The 19885-nt window shown below is 39.5% G+C and overlaps 1 protein-coding gene across 3 annotated transcripts in view; it reads right to left on the bottom strand.

Moving 5' to 3' along the window:
- Nucleotides 1-19885, bottom strand: part of ILRUN (inflammation and lipid regulator with UBA-like and NBR1-like domains) — a 90701-nt gene that overhangs the window by 52576 nt on the left and 18240 nt on the right. For all 3 annotated transcript variants that reach the window (XM_032409984.1, XM_032409986.1, XM_032409985.1), the window contains exon 2: nucleotides 4953-5107. In XM_032409984.1, the coding sequence (XP_032265875.1) occupies nucleotides 4953-5107 (155 nt within the window). The remainder of the gene's footprint in view (nucleotides 1-4952; nucleotides 5108-19885) is intronic.

The following is a 19885-nucleotide window of genomic DNA, read 5'->3' as shown; positions in this document are numbered from 1 at the left end:
CTCCCAGGACAAAGCACGCTTGAAACTGATCTCCTGAGAGTACTCTAGGACGCGTTAGTATCTTGTTCTCGAAGTGCCAGACTGGTTTTGATATACCTGAGGACGTACTATTGCCAAGGGAACCAGAGAGAAAGGCAGCCACAGCTCTACTGCTGAGACTGCAGCCCCATCCTGGACAGCACACTCTGGGGCTCCTAGGATTTAAGGGGTGGCAGATGAAGCAGTGGGCACAATGTTTCGTCAGACCCTCTTAAAAACACACCTGCCAGCAAAGTGCCGTCCTAAGTTAACACCATAAAGGGCAACTGCTGCGGGTGGAAAGCTTGTGGGGGATACCCTGACAATACCTGTATATTGTCTGGCATTTCTGGGGCCCACGGGCTTGGCAAAAGCCTATCAGTCTGAGGTCAAGAACAGCAGCAACTGGCACGGAGCACCTTGGAAAATGTCAGTCTCTTTAGAGACCAAGATCCAAGAGGAAAATTCAACTGCTGTGTTGGGGCTGAATTCACAATTGTTCTTTCAAACACACATACACACAACACCTGTAACAAGACAACATCTGTTGGTATGAAACATCTGTTGGTGTCTGTTTTTGAACTTCTAAGAAACTAAGGAAAACGAAGACTGCCTGGGTGTGAGAAATGTGTGGCTGGCTGTCCCGAGCACACAACCACAAGTAGCCGAGACGGTCAGAGCTCCCCGCTCTGCAGAAGAAGGGGTGCTGCTGTGCTCCAGGGACACTGAATTAGTTGGTAAACATTAAGTGATTAAAAATTAGGCAGCTAAGGTCCTGATCTTTTTTACTACAGACACTCTATTCATGTGGTGCCTGGGGAGCTTGTTGGGAGAAAAAATTGGATGAGTTATCCACCATCAACTCTAAAGTGTTAATTTGCTATAAAGTGAAGAACCAATCATTCACTTTCTGAGAGTTACCAAGAGTTCACTACGACATTTATTCTTACAGCCTAGTAAGTCCGGCAACTCTAAGAAGGTCCAAGATACCAGTTCTTAATACAGAAGGAAGGTAATACTGCTGAGCTGTACGGACCACCAGCATACCTAAAATCTGGATTTGAGAAGTATTAGTACAACAGGGCTTCAAATTAAGTCTCAGTTACAAACTGGCTTACTGGGGGACAGATACATTTAGAAGAAAAGAAAGACTAATCTGTGTTTTATGACTTTCCAAGTATCACAAGCACACATATGATCAAGGTTGTGATTCTCCAATTATCATGGAATATAATTTTATTAAAAAAAACGTAAAAACAGAACAAAACAAAAAAACCCTGACACATGGCAATTTTGAGATGATAGAGAACATGACAAAAATGAAATAAAAGTCCATCAGTTCCAGAAAACCTGGACTTACTAGGTGTAAGTCATTACAGAAATAGTTGGGAGGTAGTAAGGAACATCCAAAGATTGATGAGGAAGAAGACAAACCTCAATGAAGATCCCCTGTTCTTTTTAATCCCTAGAAGTTTGGAGACTGCATTTCAATTAAGCTGCAGACAAAAAAGGGACCTTCATTGATCTCGTCACTATTTTCTTCCCATACCTGCTGTAAAGTGACTGGAATATAACAAAATTTGCTGAATGGATGAAGCAGAATTACCTTCTCTATAGTCGTGCTGAAGAGAAAGGCAGAAATTAACTATTTTAAGGAGCCAAAAGAAAAATGGAGGAAACAGTTGTTCTTTTTCAAGTTTTCTCAACTCTTGCTTTATGTTCACAAAAAATAAAGTTGACTGTGAAGCCACTTTCTCACATGACAATCACAACTACTTCACCAAAGTCTAAGAAATACCAGCGTTATCATAACCTGCTTGGCTTTACATTCACTATGGTTGGACAACAGAGCATGGTTGTAACAACTGAGAAGCTGAGGGAAATTGTCCGTTTTCACCTTGGAGGGGTAGTTTCAAATTTTTACTTTCAATTTTAATTGTAAGGTTTCCTGTTCAAGTTTCCCAAGCTTCTAAAACTTATATAGTGCCAAAAGTTTGGATCCTGGGATTCCGCATCTATGTCATTAAATGTCTGACTTCCGTTTTTCCATGGTCTTAAAAGCTGAATTTTAAACAATGTGTGACACATTTATCTTCTTTGGGAAACTGCTGGGACAGCTATATGCAGTTCCTACCAATCTCATCTGTTGTATATTCAAATGCCTGGCATGCCTAAAACATGACAGCAGAGAAATACCACGAAAATTATTTATGAAACTATTTCAGTGAGCACTTATCTCTTAAGAGAAGGTTATGAATGAGAGTAAAAGAGCCAGAGGAGAAACAGCTAAGGCCTGCCATATTTCGGTGTTACACTATTTCCAGAAAGAACTCAGGCCAGATTAGAATGATGCCAAAGAACCAGTACACATGCATGCTTTCCCTCTTTCTCTTTAATAACATAACTATTACTTCGTTATGGAAGGCCAGGTTCTCCTTAATCAAATTGAGAGCATGTAGCTTACAGATACAAAACTATTTAAAAATGGATGAACAATTTCCAAAAGGATAAAAAATCCATGTGTTCAAAGTAACCTGAAGGGTAAAATCTCCAGCCAATTGTTGCCCAACTCTTTTCAAGAAGTGTTCAGGCACAAGAATGGCCTTTCACAGGAAGAGAGACTGCAGATCCAGAGGCTGTCTTAAACTGGAGTTACCACGCAAAAGCAAGTGGAAAAAGCAGCCAGCCCCACCAATACAGATTTTCTCCAAGGTGAAAGAAAGGTAGGCTCTTTGGGGTTCTGATCTGACATTTAGCCATTTTATACCAATCCCTCGCAATCCTCCATTAACTCAAGAGCTGTCTGGTGAGTGAACGGATGTATCAAGAAGATTTCTGACATACAAAATGGTTTCTGCTATCTCAAATATTTCAGCGGTACTCTAAGAACTTTTAATATTTAAAATATAAAGAATTCACAGAAAGCCAGACATTTTCAGTGTTTTTGCTATAAATAAACAGGGTCTTAATTTTTTTTAACTAAATAAAATTGAATTCATGTGTAAGTGTCAAAAGCAGTTTTGATCAGCAACTTAGCAGGTTTTAGTAATTGAGAGAACACATGGTGAACAGAAGCTGAACTAAAGAGACTGTTTTAGGGGCGGCTGGGTGGCTCAGTCAGTTAAGCATCTGACTCTTGATTTCGACTCAGGTCATGATCTTGGATCATGGGATTGAGTCCCACATCCATCTGAGACTGGGGCTCTGCGGAGTGCAGAGTCTGCTTGGGATTCTCTCCCTCTCCCTCTGTCCCTCCCCATGTGCGCTCACTCTTGCACACTCTCTCAAATAAATAAATTCTAAAATCTTAAAAAGAAAGAGATTGTTTTAATATTTTTAAAAGCCCACAACATTAAGAAAAGTGAGAAAGAAATCAGGCCCCCCAAAAAGGAAAGAAATACAATTAAGCTTTGAAAAAAAAAGAATTTCAAGAAAAACAGAAAACATGGCTATTTTCCCATATTACCAAGTGTCTCTCAAACTAACAATGCCCCACACCGTTACAATCAAAAGGGAAAAGAAGCTAATGAAAATTTTATAAAGCCACGAATGTCTCCAGTCATCTACTACCATGGGTCAATCCAGATTATAGGCATTTCCTCAGTGACACACTGAACTTTCATCCAAGGGAGAGTTACTTTTAAATAAGTCAGAAAAACTAAGAATAACAATTTGGTACATTCATTACTATATAAACAGCAAGCTTAGCCAGTCTTTCCCCATCATAAAAAAACTAAAGTACAAAGAATTGAAAAGTACACAGTCAATAAAAGGTCATTTTTACAGGTTTATTTGAGCCCTGAGAGTTTTACATCACCTCACATCAGATCACCTTGCTAGACAGGGTTCCCCCACACGCATAGATTTTTAGCTAAATACGCCTTCTGCCTAGTTTCTCATCTCTCAGAATTTCTCTGTTAAGTCCTTGGTAACAAGGAAGTTAAAGCATCCTGATCTAGTCAGAAGCATGAATAATTACTGCATGAAACAAGCAATACTAAACCCACTCAAATTAAAAAAGTCATTAGAAAAGAATTTAACAAGCAAAAGGTAATAATGAACTGTTACCAGACACATACTCAGATCCTTTTTTCAAAGAACTATCGCTAACTTATTTTTAATTTTTCTTAAAGTCAGCAGTACATTACAACAATGCCTCAAAAAAATTTCTCAATCTTTCCATCTTTTCCATTTTGAGCAAATGCCCGCATTTCTTACCCTATTTTTCAAAGTGGTATTAACATTTCAGAGAGATATCTCAATGAAATTTCATAAAGAATCATCCTTGTAGCTACAAAGAAAAGAGCTTTCAAAAGAGCAGATGCTCACAGCTCTTTCTAACCACCTTGTTCTATTCAAGGATGTACCTCCTCTAGCCTGCTGGAAAGAACTGGAAGATTAATTAGAGCAGAATTAAAATGATGGAGTAGAACTGTACAGGTGGAGATAATACCACCACCACCACACACAGGCCTAGTTCCTGGTATCAAATGAATACTGAATTGTTTAGAGGCCATCAAGACCTAAATTAAAAAAAAAAAAATCTAAATTATTTTTCCTGATCTAGGGCAGGGGACATTTCACTGATGTTTGGTCATCACACCAGTACAAAAAAGTACTACATCAGGGAGCCTGGGTGGCTCAGTCAGTTAAGCATCTGCCTTCGGCTCAGGTCATGATCCCAGGGTCCTGGGATCAAGCCCCGTGTGGGGCTCCCTGCTCAGTGGGGAGCCTGCTTCTCCCTCTGCCCCTCCCCCCCACCTCATGCTTTCTCTCTCTCAAATAAATCTTAAAAAAAAAAATAGTACTACATCATGTATAAGAAAAAGCTCAGAGTTACAAAAGCATATAACTTAAGCTAAAACATTTCCTTGTTTCTTTTAACTACTAAACAAAGAAAACTGGGCAATGAAGAATTGCCCATTATCATTTACCAGAATTCTGGATCCGCCATGTCTTTATAAACTGAGTATCAGGAGGTATCGACTCCCCTTCTCCTATGGTGACATCTTCAACAAACGACATAGAGGGTACACTGATGTTTGGGCTCTCAAAGTCGTAATAGGCGCCAATTGCTGCTTGTAGGTTCCTACAAACAAAAAGAAAAGGCAAAAGATTTTACTTTAGTCCTGTCCTGAGTCTATTACCTTGATTCTCAAAACAAATGGAAAAAGCCTGTTTCTTAGGGGTTTGGTATAGAACCTTAGGTTCGTGATATATAAATTTTTAGAGCCACTGGTTCTGCCTGAGGAACAACAAGAAAAACACCGAGACCAACAAACTTGTGCATCACTTTCCTCCCAAGTGCCCACATAAAAAGTAAGAAACATGAGCACCATCAGCAACAATATGAGGAAATCCCCATCTTACCCACAGGGATAGCAAGTTTGGGTAAGGAAGTCAATTAAAAGAGTGCTCTTCTACAACCACGATTGGAATTCAAAAAAACTCTATTTTAAAAGACATTCTAATTATTTAATTTTTTGAAAAGGCAACACATGCAGATGGTTCAAAAGTTTTGTACAGTGAAAAACAGCGATCTTATCTCTTCTTTCCTATACACACACATACACACACACATAACTGCTCATATTACTTTCTTCAATATCTTTCCAGAACTTCCTTATGCACATACAAGCAAATAATATATATTCTTATTTCTCCCCCTTTTACACAATTATTGGCATATTATACACTGCCCTTTGCTTTATTCTCATGAAGACATTCCTATGTCAGTACATAATGAATATCTTGTTTTTTATAGCTGTATCCATTGTACAGATACATCATTATTTATGTAACCAGTCCACTTCTGAGCTTGTTTCCAACCTTTAATTCTTCCATAAATAAGCTTAAGCAAACATTGTTTTTATATACATGCAAGTCTATCTGTAGGATAAATTCCTTTAACTGCTGGGCCAAAGGGTATAGATTTGTGGTTTCAATAGATATATTCTAAACTTCCCTCAATAAAGTTGTACACTGGGTGGCTCAGTTGTTGAGCGTCTGCCCTCCGCCCAGGTCTTGGTCCCAGGGTCCTGGGATCGAGCCCCGCATCGGGCTCCCTGCTTGGCAAGCCTGCTTCTCCCTCCCCCACTCCCCCTGCTTGTGCTCCTGCTCTTGCTATTTCTTTCTCTGTCAAATAAATAAATAAAATCTTTTAAAAAAAAGTAAAAATAAAAATAAAGTTGTACACTTACTGCTCCCACCAAGAATGTATGAGAGTGTCTATTTCCCCATTTGCTCATCAACAGTGTTCCTCCAAAGTTTTGGATTTGTGTCAATCTGATAGGTTAAAAATAAGATCTCAGTGAGGCCTTAAAATGGTTTTCTCTTGTTACACAAAAGGTTAAGTATCTTTTACATGTTTAGGAGCCATTTGTAGTTTCTGTTTTGGAAGCACCATTTTGTAAATGATGGTGTTCTTTTTAATTACTCATAAACCCCCTTATGTCAGAAGGAACTACCAAGCACACAAACAAGAGTCCCTAATTGAACTGAAACACATGATTGACAGCGCGTTCATCCATGCCAGAAACCAAAGGCCACTAAGGGGTTTAAGCAAGCTGTGTTCATTAGAGAGATCAAAGAAATTGCTAGGAATTACAGTAACTGCTCCTCTTAAGGTCTTACTTAAACTAGTGACATCAGCTCTAGTCCCCACAGTGGACAACAACACAAGCTGCATTTTTCTAAACATAACCCAACCATAAGCCAATGGATCCAGTGGGTTGTTTTTAATTATGCATAAACATAGCAGGAAACAAGCTGTGACGGTATACAACTGTGCCACAGACATACTATTAACAGCAAATACTTTCCGACTGGGGGCCTGCCTGCAGCCCAGGTGTTGCAGCTGCCACAAAGGAGGGCTATATTCAGAGCAGCTGCCTCAGGTCAAGCCTCACGCAACGGTGGCCTGTCCTATTAGTCAGTAGTGGCTGGAATTACACCACCACCAACTGCCTGCCTGGTGTATGTGTGCTGGATAAAACTGACATGGAGCAGAGCTGGGCCAGGGGCCAAACTGCCTGTTTGCTTGACCATTCAATAGGAAGGCTTGGACTTCAGTCTTCCCAGCAACTTCCTTCTCCAGCTGACTGTGATCCAAAATGAATAATATGTGGCTGGTCAAACTTGGGGACGCCCAGCCTCTAACCACCCACAAACAGGCCCTAGGAGTGTATCTGGAATCAGCCTTACACTTAGGAATTAGGGACAAAATGAGGAAAAGAAAAGTAAGGCTAGTTTGTATTTTCTTCTTCTGAAAACTTTTTGTAAAAGCTATGTGTCCACCCTTTTATAAAGATAATTTTTCTGCTGCAGGAACTCCAGCAAGTAGCCTGCTAAATTGTTTTCTGTTCACTTGGCTGTAAAATATGCTTGGGAGGGAAGAAACTATTTGTGCACTCAGGACAATTGCCAATTCTCATCCCCAGCATGTGTCATATTTCACCACTTGGCTCTGCCTGATATCAGAAAGGACTCAAGACCACTGCAGTAGAAACATGAACACGTTCAGCTATCCTACTTAGACAGATCTGGCCGCCTCAAATCTTGTTTCACACAGTCCAACTCATCCCAAAGCCAAGCCAACAAAACTATTTATTTGTACCTGTATTATATAGGTAATCCAGCCACAGAAAGATTAAGAAACACTTTTAAAGCCCAAAGTGAAACCGAAAGTAGTGAATTGGACTCCTGGCAGGAAGCAGGAGTGGAGGATGACAAAGCAAATTAATTTCCCAAGTACAAGGCCAAGAGTGGACTTAGCCCAGTGGTGCTCTAACCCATTCGGGAGGTACACAGCTTCTTGGCGCTTGGGACCACTTAGATCACTGCCTTACTGGGCCAGCAACGGCAGAAATAGACCAAACAGCTCCAATTCAGTGTGAGAACAAGGAGATATGAGAGCATGTATTCCCGTTCAAATCAACATACTCAGCTATTATTAGCCAACAAGAAATTCTACATGACAAGGAACTGGCTGAGGAAATGGGAAAAGGAAGAACATGGACTCTGTATTCAGCCCAGTCTGAAAGTTTAAACTTCCAGGTTCCTCCAATGTTTTTGCTCAAAAAAAGTTTTTAATCTGATTTCAGATTAAACCAAAAGCACCCTGAAGAACAAAGGCAGGCAGTGTAACTGAGGAAAAAAGCAGGGCCAAGACGATGGTGATGGCTATGAATATGCTTAAAGCCACAGAACTGTACACTGCAAAGTGGTTAAAATGGTAAAATTTAGAATGGCTTTGTTTGGAGGCAGCGCCTATGCCTGGCTGAGGGGCTTTGAACAAGTGGCTATGCATCTACGTCAGCTTACTCATCTACAAAACTGAGTTTTTTGTTATCAGAAGGCTGGCTTATATTTTATATTACAAAGTTGGCAATGATAAGGTTGGCTGTGAAGATTGTATCAGACAATGTGTGTGAATGCCTTAGGGTTGGCATTCAACCAATATTTAACTAATAATGAGCACTTATCCATGTGCTAGGCACTCAACCTGAGACTAGGGATAGAACAGATGGCAAGACGGGCAAGGCCCCTACCTTTACACAGCTTATAGTCCAGCAGACTTCAGCAAGCTAAGGACATTCAAAAAGGGTAACTCCAACTGTCTCTCACACTGAGGTTATCAGTCCAAGGCAGCTTTTCCTACTTGAGTGAAAAAATGGGCTTGGTGCACAACAGTTTCAAATGCACTGATAATCAGGTGAACCTGATTGAGAGTAGAAGAATTTGGTGATGTTGATATGTGTTCCCTAATGAAATGCAATTTTGTAACTCAGAAGCAATACTGTCAAACATTAATTTTATAGAGGAGGCCACAAATGCACTGACAGGTAAATAACTTGCCGCATGCTAGACCATCAATTAGGAGGATTTATTCAAAGGCATAAAACTTTCAGCTTACCCAGAACTTTCCAATTATCTAATAACATTCTGAACACCTGATTTTCTTAAGAACATAATAATTACCAGCATGAATTCTTTTTTTAAGATTTTATTTATTTGAGGGCGCCTGGGTGGCTCAGTCGTTAAGCGTCTGCCTTCGGCTCAGGTCATGATCCCAGGGTCCTGGGATCGAGTCCCACATCGGGCTCCCTGCTCTGCGGGAAGCCTGCTTCTCCCTCTCCCACTCCCCCTGCTTGTGTTCCTGCTCTATGTCTCTCTCTGTCAAAAAAATAAATAAAATCTTTAAAAAAAAAAAAGATTTTATTTATTTGAGAGAGAGTGAGAGCAAGAGAGCGTGTGAGGACGCATGCATCTGAGGGGGAGGGGGGCAGAGGGAGAAGGAGAGAATCTCAAGCAGACTGCTCCCTGAGCACAGGGCCTGGCTCGGGGCTCGATCTCACAACCCTGAAATCATAACCTGACTCAAAATCAAGAGTTGGATACTTAACCAACTGAGCCACCCAGGTGCCCCCACCATCACAAATTCTTTAAACAAATTAGTTGTAATCCTCCCCCCTTCAGTTGAACTACTGAAAATGGCCAAGTATCTAATCTTGCAAAAATTCACAAACACAGAACATTTATTTCTGCACTATGTATACATATACAGGTCAGATTACTGATCTTATAAAGAAAAACCTTCTATCTGCTGAATATACAGTCAGGAACATCACCCAAAAATATGGGGGTAGAACAGAGTTAAGAAAATCAGGAAATCAGAATTAAAGAGGGATTGTCAGAAGACCAAGAATTAGCTCAGATTCTCAGGAAGATTAGATACCTTCTCTTTCCATTCTCTGAACAAGAAACTCAAAAAGATCCAAATTATTTATGAGAAAAAGAAAACTACCCAAATTTTGGACACAAATTAAAATGGGAAGTCAGAATAATGAACTGATTCAGTTAAGCACAAACAACAGAATCTTTGGGCTGTGAGCAATACTTATTCCGAACCACAAGAAGCTTCTCTCACCTCTGGAGTGACGATGATACTGCTGCTAAGGCCACAAGCCCACCGGGAATCTCTAATGTGACTGAAATCATCTCTGAGTGACTCAAAAACCAGACTAGAAAAAGGATCAGCAAAACAGAAAAGGTTCTTATTAGGGCTTTCCAACATCAACTTGACAGGAATCAAATGTCAAATTGACAGGAATCAAATGTCAAATGTCAAATTTTTGACAAGAGTGGTCAAAAAATAAGTACTTGTGACTACCGTGAAGAAACTGCGAATTTCATAAAACCAGAAACATAACAGCAGGTAGGCAATAGGAATTGGGCTGAAGAAGGCTCAGTATTTTCAAACCTAAAAATTAACTCATGGAGGATACTATTTAATATGAGAGGACTGTGAGAAAAAAGAATGCATGGAAAATTTCATTAAGAGTAAGTTTACACTAGCATTTACCCACTTCTTAGAGCCCTAGCAAGTCCAAGATCATTTCTTGTCTCTTCTTTTCCTGTCTATTTACTGATCCATTAATTTTATTACTTTTTAGAACCGATCATTCTAACTACCATCAGCAGTTACACCTTTTCCAAATAGAAAGTAAAGAACAAGCATTCTGCCATGAAAAGGCAAGGTGGTGGCACTGTTCTAGATTTAAAGAGACGTAACCACCAAGCACAATACATGGTCCTTGAAGTCCTTGATTGGATCCCAATTCCTTAAAAACATGAAAGAGGATTATAAAAGATACATCTGGGGAGAACTGAGGAAATTTAAACATAGGCTAGATATCTTTTACTAATAATAAGTTTTTGTAAATTATCTTCCTATCTTAGTATATGGTTATTTAAGAGAATGCCTATTTTTAGGAGAAGCATGCTGAAATATTTAAGGATGAAGGGTTGTGATGCCTACAATTTTCAAATGATTAAAAAGATATTTATACAGAGAAAACAAATTATGACAAAAATGTTTACCACTGGGGCGCCTGGGTGGCTCAGTCGTTAAGCGTCTGCCTTCGGCTCAGGTCATGGTCCCAGGGTCCTGGGATCGAGCCCCGCATCAGGCTCCCTGCTTTGCAGGAAGCCTGCTTCTCCCTCTCCCACCCCCCCGCTTGTGTTCCCTCTCTCGCTGTCTCTCTGTCAAATAAATAAATAAAATATTTAAAAAAAAAAAAAAAATGTTTACCACTGTTGAATCTAGGTGGTAAGTATAAGGGTAAACACTACAATTCTTCATAATTTTCTGTAGGTTTGAAAAGTTTATAATAAAAAGGCAAATGGAAAAAAAAGAGGGAGAGAGAGAGAGGGTATCCTTTTTTCCTGCCCCTGGAAGTCAAGAAAATTCAGTGAGAATTACTGCAACCATCTTGGGAACAGAGAGACCTACCAGGAACCTCAGGGGACCTAATGAGGATATGCCTGATATGCTAAGGATGATCAATCAGAAAGAGGGAAAAACTGTTGTGTCCTTGATGATATAAACCACTAAACTAAATCTGGCAACCCCAGAGCCATCTTACACTGGGCATTCTTGTCATCTGAGATAATAAAATTGGCTTATTGTTCGTTTCTTTAAAAAAAAAAAAAAAAAAGAAAAAGAAAAAGCAGATTCTAAGTACAGAGCAAATTCAACACTGGCATTGCAGAAGTTTAGTTTCCAAGTGCCTTTGGCTAATAAGTCATGATCAAATTATTTTTCCTTTTTTTAAAAAAAAACTGAGGTGAGATTCACATAACATACAATTAACTACTTTAAAGTATCTAATTCAGTGGCATTTAGTATTTTCACAATGTTGTGCAACCACCACCTCTCTCAAGCTCCAAAACTTTTTCATCACCTCATACCCATTAAGAATACCCCATACCCATTAAGTAATCATTACTAATTCCTCCTTCTCCCTATTCTTCACCCCCCCAATTCCCTGGCAACTACTAATCTTCTGTCTTTTTGAATCTGCCTATTATGGGTAACTTATATAAAGGGAATCATACAATACATGACCTTCTGTGTCTGGCTTCTTTCACTTAGCATAGTATTTTCCAGATTCATCCCAAATTGTAGCATGTTAATCAGTATTTCATTCCTTTTTACGGCTGAATAATATCCCATGCTATGTACACACCACATTTTGTTTAGCCATTATCTGTTGACAGGCATTTGGGTTGTTTCTACTTTTTGATTATTATGAGTAATGCTGCCACAAACATTTGTATACAACTGTCTAAGTATATGGCTTCATTTCTTTAGATATATACCTTTGAGTAAACCTGCTAGGTCATATGGTAATTCTGTGCTTAACTTTTTGAAGAATCACCTGTTTTCTATAGTAGCAGAACCATTTTACATTTCCACCAAAAATGTACAAGTGTTCCTATTTCTCCACATCCTTACCAACACTTTTTTTTCCAATGATAACTATCCTACTAGGCGTGAAGTGATATCTGATGGTTTTGATTTGTATTGCCTTAATGACCAATGACCTTAAACATTTTTTCATGTACTTGTTGGCCATTTGTATATCCTCCTCAGAGAAATGTCTACTCAAATCCTTTGTTCATCTTTTGACTAAGCTGTTTATCTTCCTGTTGTTGACCTGTAAGAGTTCTTTATATATTCTGGACAGTTGACCCTTATAATATAAATGATTTACAAATAGGCTGGTCTTTCTTTTTCTTAATAACGTCCTTTGAGGAGCACCTGGGTGGCTCAGTCGGTTAAGTGTCCGACTCTTGATTTAGGCTCAGATCATGATCTCAGGGTCGTAAGATCAAGCCCCGAATCTGGCTCCACACCTCCACACTCAGCACGGAGTCAGCTTGTCCCTCTCCCTCTGCTCTTCCCTCCCTCCCCCCGGCCCCGACTTGTGTGCACTCTCTCAAATAAAATGTCTAAAAATAATAATAATGTCCTTTGATACACAAAAGCTTTAATTTTTATGAAATCCAATTTATCTAGTTTTTCTTTCACTACTCATGCTTTTGATGTCAAATATTAGAAACGATCACCAAATCCAAGGTCATGCGGATTTATCCCTTTGTTTCTTCTATTAGCTTGACTGTTTTAGCTTTCATATAGACCAATGATCCATTTTAGTTAATTTTTTTTTTATAAGGAGTTAGGTAGTTGTCTAACTTCATTCTTTTGCCTGTGGTTATCCAGTTGTCCCAGCACCACATGCTGAAGAAGAGCAAACATTTTTAAGAGAAAACAAAGCTGGACAAACTCTTGGGTATGCATGGGATCCTGCCCTATTTAAGACCCTAGCTCTTGGTGACACTTACATGGCAACTGCAATCAATGGTGAAGCTGAGATTTGGGAAATCAAGTGGGAGAACAAGCTGAGACATGCAGAGCACCTCACCTTAACTCAAGTATGGTAATTCTTAGGCTCAAGATCACCCTAAATGATATTTCCTATTCCCACCAGTTTCTAGGACTAAAGGAAGCAACATTTATCTAACGATCAAACTACATTATAAGCACAAAGTTTTGCCCTCTCTATCAGTAAGTATGCAGTATTTACTCATTTATTTTATTTAAGTTTTAACTCATTCATGACTGTAGGTACTGGGAACATAAAGATAAATAAGACAAAGTCTCTGCTACAAAGAAATGCAAAGTCTATCAAGAAATATTTGGGAACAATTAATCACAACTCAATGTGGTAAGTGTCAGAGGAGAAACATAACCAAGGACTGTGAAAGTACAGAGGAGGAAATACCTAATTCAAACTTAGACTTCGAGGGAAAGCTTCATCGACCAGGTAATATCAAACTGATGGCCTTGTTAACCACCTAGAGGAGGAGTGAAGGAGCAGTTAGAGGGAGAGAATGTGCAAAGGCACACAGAGGAAGAAGAGCTGTATGCCTCTTTTCTCTGGGAACCGCCTTCCTTGTCCCCAGGAAAGCAGATATAAAATAAGACAAGAACATAACGTGTTAGTAAATGACTCTGCTCCAAACCACAAAGGGTTAGTCCAGGAATGAACACCTGACCCAAAGCTGAATCAATCTCAACCCTTCCCTGAGAATTTTGGGCCTGGAGCTGAAAGAGAGACCAATCTCTCCCTGAGTACCTGGAGCTTTTAGTGCCATATTCTGCCCACTGGAAAAGGCACAGAAAAGCACTCTTCAGAGAAAAAAGACCACAAACTCACAAACAGCCAGAAAGAGAGAGGCCTGACAACGTTCAAATCCCTGGTTCTGATTGTTTCTGAAACCCAAATGAATTTCTAACTTAGGTTCTAAGATATCCTCCCAGGATCTCCTTACTAATTCTCATTTTTATTTGGGCTAGTTTGACAGGGTTCTGTTCACCTCCAATAAAGTCCTGATAAAAGACTGAGAAGTATTGCAGAAGTGACAAACCCAAAATGTGTAACAAAGTTCAAGTGAAATGAGGCCTCCCCCCATCTCAGGCTGGGAAGCCCAGCAGTCCTTGTGTGTAGCAAACCAGTTGGTTACACTCCATATGCACTCCAAAGCTACGTGGAGCCTTATGAGCTTTGGACAAGAAAAAGAAATTGCTCACAGAAGACTGCTAACTTCAGTAAGGTTTTGCAAAACAATCCAATCTGCAAAACACAATCCAGCCCAGTCCAGCCTCCTAGAGAGGAGATGTGACACATAAGAATATAATGACTAAGCAAAGCCCTTTCTGCCTATACAGCCAAAGATCCAAAACCTCTAATGGTCAGATAATTACTTTGCTGAATTTCAGCAACTGAATTCTTTGTGCCACTAGGAAACTGTGAGACCCTGAATGACTGACTACAATGTAGACAGCCCCTTTCAAAACACTTCTCACAGGGTTCCCCCAAACTGCCATCCCCTCCCCTCATTATAAAGTATTGTCTGACAGAAATGCAGCTGGGGAGGGGGGCAATATCCAGGGGTGACATTCCATAGAAGATTTGAGAAAGCTCTAAATCCAGAATTTTCCACTCATGCCCTTGAGGTAGGAAGATAAGCAAAACCAAGGAGAATTAAACCTGGTCCCAGCTATTCTCTTCAGCAATCACAGAGACTAAAAAGCCTAAATATTACTGGAGTTGGTTATCAACAGGAATGAACCTGTATGAAATGGATGATGAGAAGTGAACTGCAGTTTTAAAGGAGTTCTATCAGCAGGAGGCTGTAATTATACTCCTAGTCAAACCCTAGGTCCAAAAAGTAGCATCTTCCTGGGAGGGGAAAGCTACAGCAGCATGGCCCTCATAAAAGGAACTATCTCCCACCCTGCCCCTATAGCCCCTGTGCTGCTCTTAAGGATGGTCCTGAAAAGTATCAGACATAGGGAATCTTTTTGGGGCAAGCCAGGCTAAAGCCTTCAATCCTCTGCCAGTGAAATGAGTTAACGGGGGACCATGAGCTTTGCTCATTATATCATACTGCTCCTGCCTATAGTAGACAGTATATGCTCTGTGTTCTTCTGCTTATATCCCCCAGGCTGAGAATAGTGCCTGGCATATAGAAGGTGCTTAATAAATGGAATAAACTAGTAACCAAAATACAGTATTTTTCCTTTCTCCTTTTTATCTGGTTTTCTTCTCAAGCTCATATACTGGGACTATAAGAAGGAGGGCAGAGGAGTAACAACAACAAAAAAATCTATCAGTTAGCCCACAGGCTGCAGGATCATGCAAATATTTATCTGGACCAATCAAGACCAAACTTGGGAAAGCACAGCTATCATCCTGAGATCTTCAGCTGGTGGGGTGGGGCACCTCTGACAGTAAGTCACAGTATGATAGCCGGACCTGACTGCTTGGGGTCATCTCCCACTGGGGAGGGAGATGAGAGCATCTAGTTGTTACTTGTCTAGGCAATGCCCTCACTTCCACATATGACTCCTTAGGACAGAGTGATGTCATTCCACAGTTAACATGAGGGTGGGGGCACCCCGGAATTTGGAACTGAGAGTTTTCCCCACAGTATCTGGGCTATAAACTCCACATCTGGAAGCTTTTGACAGTCATTTTCTTCACCAGAGATAGGCCACTGCAAACACCTACACAGAACATACATAAAAAGAAACCTAACGGGGTACCTGGCTGGCTCAGTCATTACAGCATGCGATCCTTGATCTCAGGGATGTGAGTTCAAGCCCCACGTTGGACATGGAGCCTAATTTAAAAAAAAGAAAGAAACCTGAGCTATTTTAAAGTCCAGTTTTTCCTAAAGCCCAAACATATTCGGGTCTTTGGGTTCTGTGTAACATACCAACATCCTTAAAATGCCTCCTCCTACTCCAACACAGACATCTTTAGCATTATCTAGTTTGAAGTGAGTTTGTTACGTGCAACATAATAGGCTCCGATTAATTCAAAATTACATACTGTGTCCAGGGATAGAGTCTGTATGTGTGATACAAAGTCGGTCAAAAGGCAGAAGAGGAACTGGAAAGATAAATTAAAACTTAACTCAGATCCAGTAATCTCACATTTGGGTATATATCCAAAAGAACTGAAAGCAGAGTCTCAAAGAGATATGTGCACATCAATGTTCAGAGCATTATTCATAATAGCCAAAAGGCAGAAGCAACCCAAGTGTCCATCAACAGGTGAAGGGGTGAATAAAAATGGTATATGCATACAATGGAATATTAGTCAGTCTTAAAAAGGAAAATCTGTTACATGCTAAAACTTGGATGAACTTTGAAGACATCATGCTAAGTGAAATAAGCCATCACACACACACAAAAAAACAACACACAAGTACTGTATCATTCCACTTATATGAGGTATCTAGAGTAGTCAGATTCATAGAAACAGAAAGTAGAAGGATGACTAACTGCAGGGGCTGAGGGAAGGGGGAAATAACAAAAACTCGTTATTGTTTAACAAGTAGAGTTTCAATTCTGCAAGATGAAAAAGTTCTGAAGGCTGGCTATACAACATGCTTAACACTACTGAACTGTATACTTAAAAATGATCACTATGGTATGTTGTATGTGTACTTTACCACAATTAAAAAAAAATTAATTTGGATGGGACCAATATTTTTCATTAAGAAATTTGGACTTCTAAAAGCAAAGAGAGCATCTAGGAGGGCCTAGGTGGCTCAGTCAGTTAAGCGTCTGCCTTCGGCTCAGGTCATGATCCCAGGGTCCTGGGACTGAGCCCGGCATTGGGCTCCCTGCTCCACAGGAAGCCTGCTTCTCCCTCTCCCTCTGCCTGCCGCTCCCCCTGCTTGTGCGCGCTCTTCTCTCTCTCTGTCAAATAAATAAATAAAATCTTAAAAAAGAGAGAGAGCATCTAAAGTTAAAAAAAAAAAAAAACTTTACTGAAATATAATTTACATAGCATAAAATTCACGCATTTCAACTGTACAATGTAATGATTTTTTAGTAAAGTTACTGAATTGTAAAAACATCACCATGTTTTAGAACACTTTCATCAGCCCCATAATGCCCTACTCTCCATAACATGTAAATGTTAGGGTACATAAATTAAGACTGCTAATCAATCAGCTGACCTGAAAATGGGGAAATTATCCTGGATTATCCAGGGGAACTCAATGTAATCACTTCTCTAAGAGTGGTCTGAGGGAACTGGAAGAGAGAACCAGGGAGATCGCCACATAAGGACTCATACAGCATGCTGGCTTTGAAGATGGAAAAAACGAGGCCATAAGCCGAGGAACGCACGTGGCCGCTGGAAGTGGGAAAAGGCAACAAAATGGATTCTCCAGCAAGAACACAGCCCTGTTTTTAGCCCAGTAAGACCCATTGTGGACTTCTGAACTTCATAACTGTAAAATAATAAGTTGATATTTTTTAAAACCACTAAGTTTGTGGTAATTTATTACGAAAGCAAAAAACTATGGATGGCTGGCTAGTCGTTGTATTATTCTTTCTCCCTTACTATTTGAAAATATTCATCATAAAAGGAAAAAACTATGAATATGAAAGCAGACTAAAGAAAGATCATAATTAAAAAGGTACTGAGTCATTTCCTTCATCATAACTCTGCTTTCAAGAACTCAATTACCCGTTAGAGATGCACATTTAGAAATAACTCCCATTTTTCTGGTCCCCAATTTAAGTCATACCTGACTTACCTGAAAAGGTAAACAATAACTAGGTTCAGTGCTAACTGAAACTTTTGAAGATACTAACTAGAACGGCCCAGAGGAGACATGAAAATGTATGATACCCAAAAAGTCCCAGAATACCAAACAGAAAACGTGATTCAGACAAAGCTATCTTCATAAACAAAACATCTGTGGTTTATTGTTATTCATGAAACTTTCTTTGGGACATAATTTTAAGTAGCAGTTATGAAATGATCAGGTAAATCTATAATTAAGTATGGTTTTCAAAAGTATGTTTACCTAACAGGAAACTTACAATAAGCCAGCAGTGGTCAAATGTGTCTTATCCTGCAGCCTAGTCAGAGAACTAATACTAGAAACTTTGGGGGTTTTTTATTCTACAAAAAGGACAAAGTGCCTAAAGGCTAAATTGTAAATAAATACTCCATTCTCCATTCTCAAATCTAGCTGTTTTTCCACATACAGAGGAAAATGCATGGACTTTGAAAAGAAATACCACACACCTTTTATATACACCATTGATTAAAATGCTCTTGCCTTTGAAATTTCTTGAAGGCACACTACCGGGGCCAGCTTCAAAGCCTCTTCAGTTTCATCTTCCCTAAAGAACAATGCTGACCATACCATCTTTGGAGATAATACAAAACTCGACCTCAGTATACCTCATCTCCAAAAATACATACTAGGGTACACATCTAAGAGAGAATCTAAAGCCCTTATGTTATCAATCTTATTTTCTCCTGTAAGAACAAAAAGGTAAACAAACCTTGACTAAGTTCTATGTAATATGATAAACAAAGCCAGTGCAATGTTATCACCACCAAATAATGCTACATGGCATCAATGCCAACTCTACTCATTCTTCAGCCAACCCATCTCCAAATACTCTATGGCTATATTTGGCTACTCTCTGGTACATATGAGATAGATACCTTTAAAAAGCTTACTTAATACATACTTACAGCTAGGAGACTAAATTAAATTAGATGGAACTCAGAGAAATGTGATAAAGGCAGATTTTATGATAGCTCACAAACCTGAGAAGACCAAGCCCCTTTTTCTTTTACACAATAATAAATGACAGTATAAATATGTCCGAGATTGTTGCCATTTTTCAGTAACTAATCACTGAGAACAAACAAGGAAGACAACATTTAAAGACAATTTCCTTTAAAAGTCCTATGACACTTGAAAACAATCTCACATACTCTGTTAATGTTTTCATGTTCTGGGCAACTAGCTACAGATGACAAGTAGTCAGGCCTAGACAGCTCATCCAACTATGGCACTTCTGGTACATTACGAAAGAAAAGGATTTTTTGAAATAGCTACTTCGGGCACCTGGGTGGCTCAGTCGGTTAAGCGTCTGCCTCTGGCTCAGGTCAGGATCCCAGGACCCTGAGATAGAGTCCCACATGGGGCTCCCTGCTCAGTGGGGAGTCTGCTTCTCCCTCTACCCCTACCCCCTGCTTGTGATCTCTGTTTCTCTCTCTCTCTCTGTCTCTTGGATAAATAAATTAAATCTTACAAAAAAAAAAAAAATAGCTACTTACATGACACTGCATACTTGCCACCAGTTAGATTACTACCAAAAAAAAAAAAAAAAAAAAAAATCCCAAAACCATAAAAAAATAAAATAAAAAAACCAGGAAAAAAAATCTACCCAATTTGGTTTACAAAGAAAAACTAATAAAAACCCAGGGAAAATTTTTTCTGATTCTTTCTAATAAAGCGTGGTCTCTCAAAGACAGAAAAGCAAGCAAACACACCAAAATAATGGAAACACAATGAAGGAATTTCATATATTTCTGGCTTTACAAAAGTCAAGGAGATCTCTCTCTCCGGCACCTTTTCTTTGGATCTTCTGTGATTGAGGGCAAAGCAAGTACACTTCATTCCACACTAT

The sequence above is a fragment of the Phoca vitulina genome, unplaced genomic scaffold (assembly GCF_004348235.1).
Source record: "Phoca vitulina isolate PV1807 unplaced genomic scaffold, GSC_HSeal_1.0 scaffold11, whole genome shotgun sequence".
Classification (NCBI taxonomy): Eukaryota; Metazoa; Chordata; class Mammalia; order Carnivora; family Phocidae; genus Phoca; species Phoca vitulina.
This window is presented reverse-complemented; position numbering and strand designations above follow the sequence as displayed.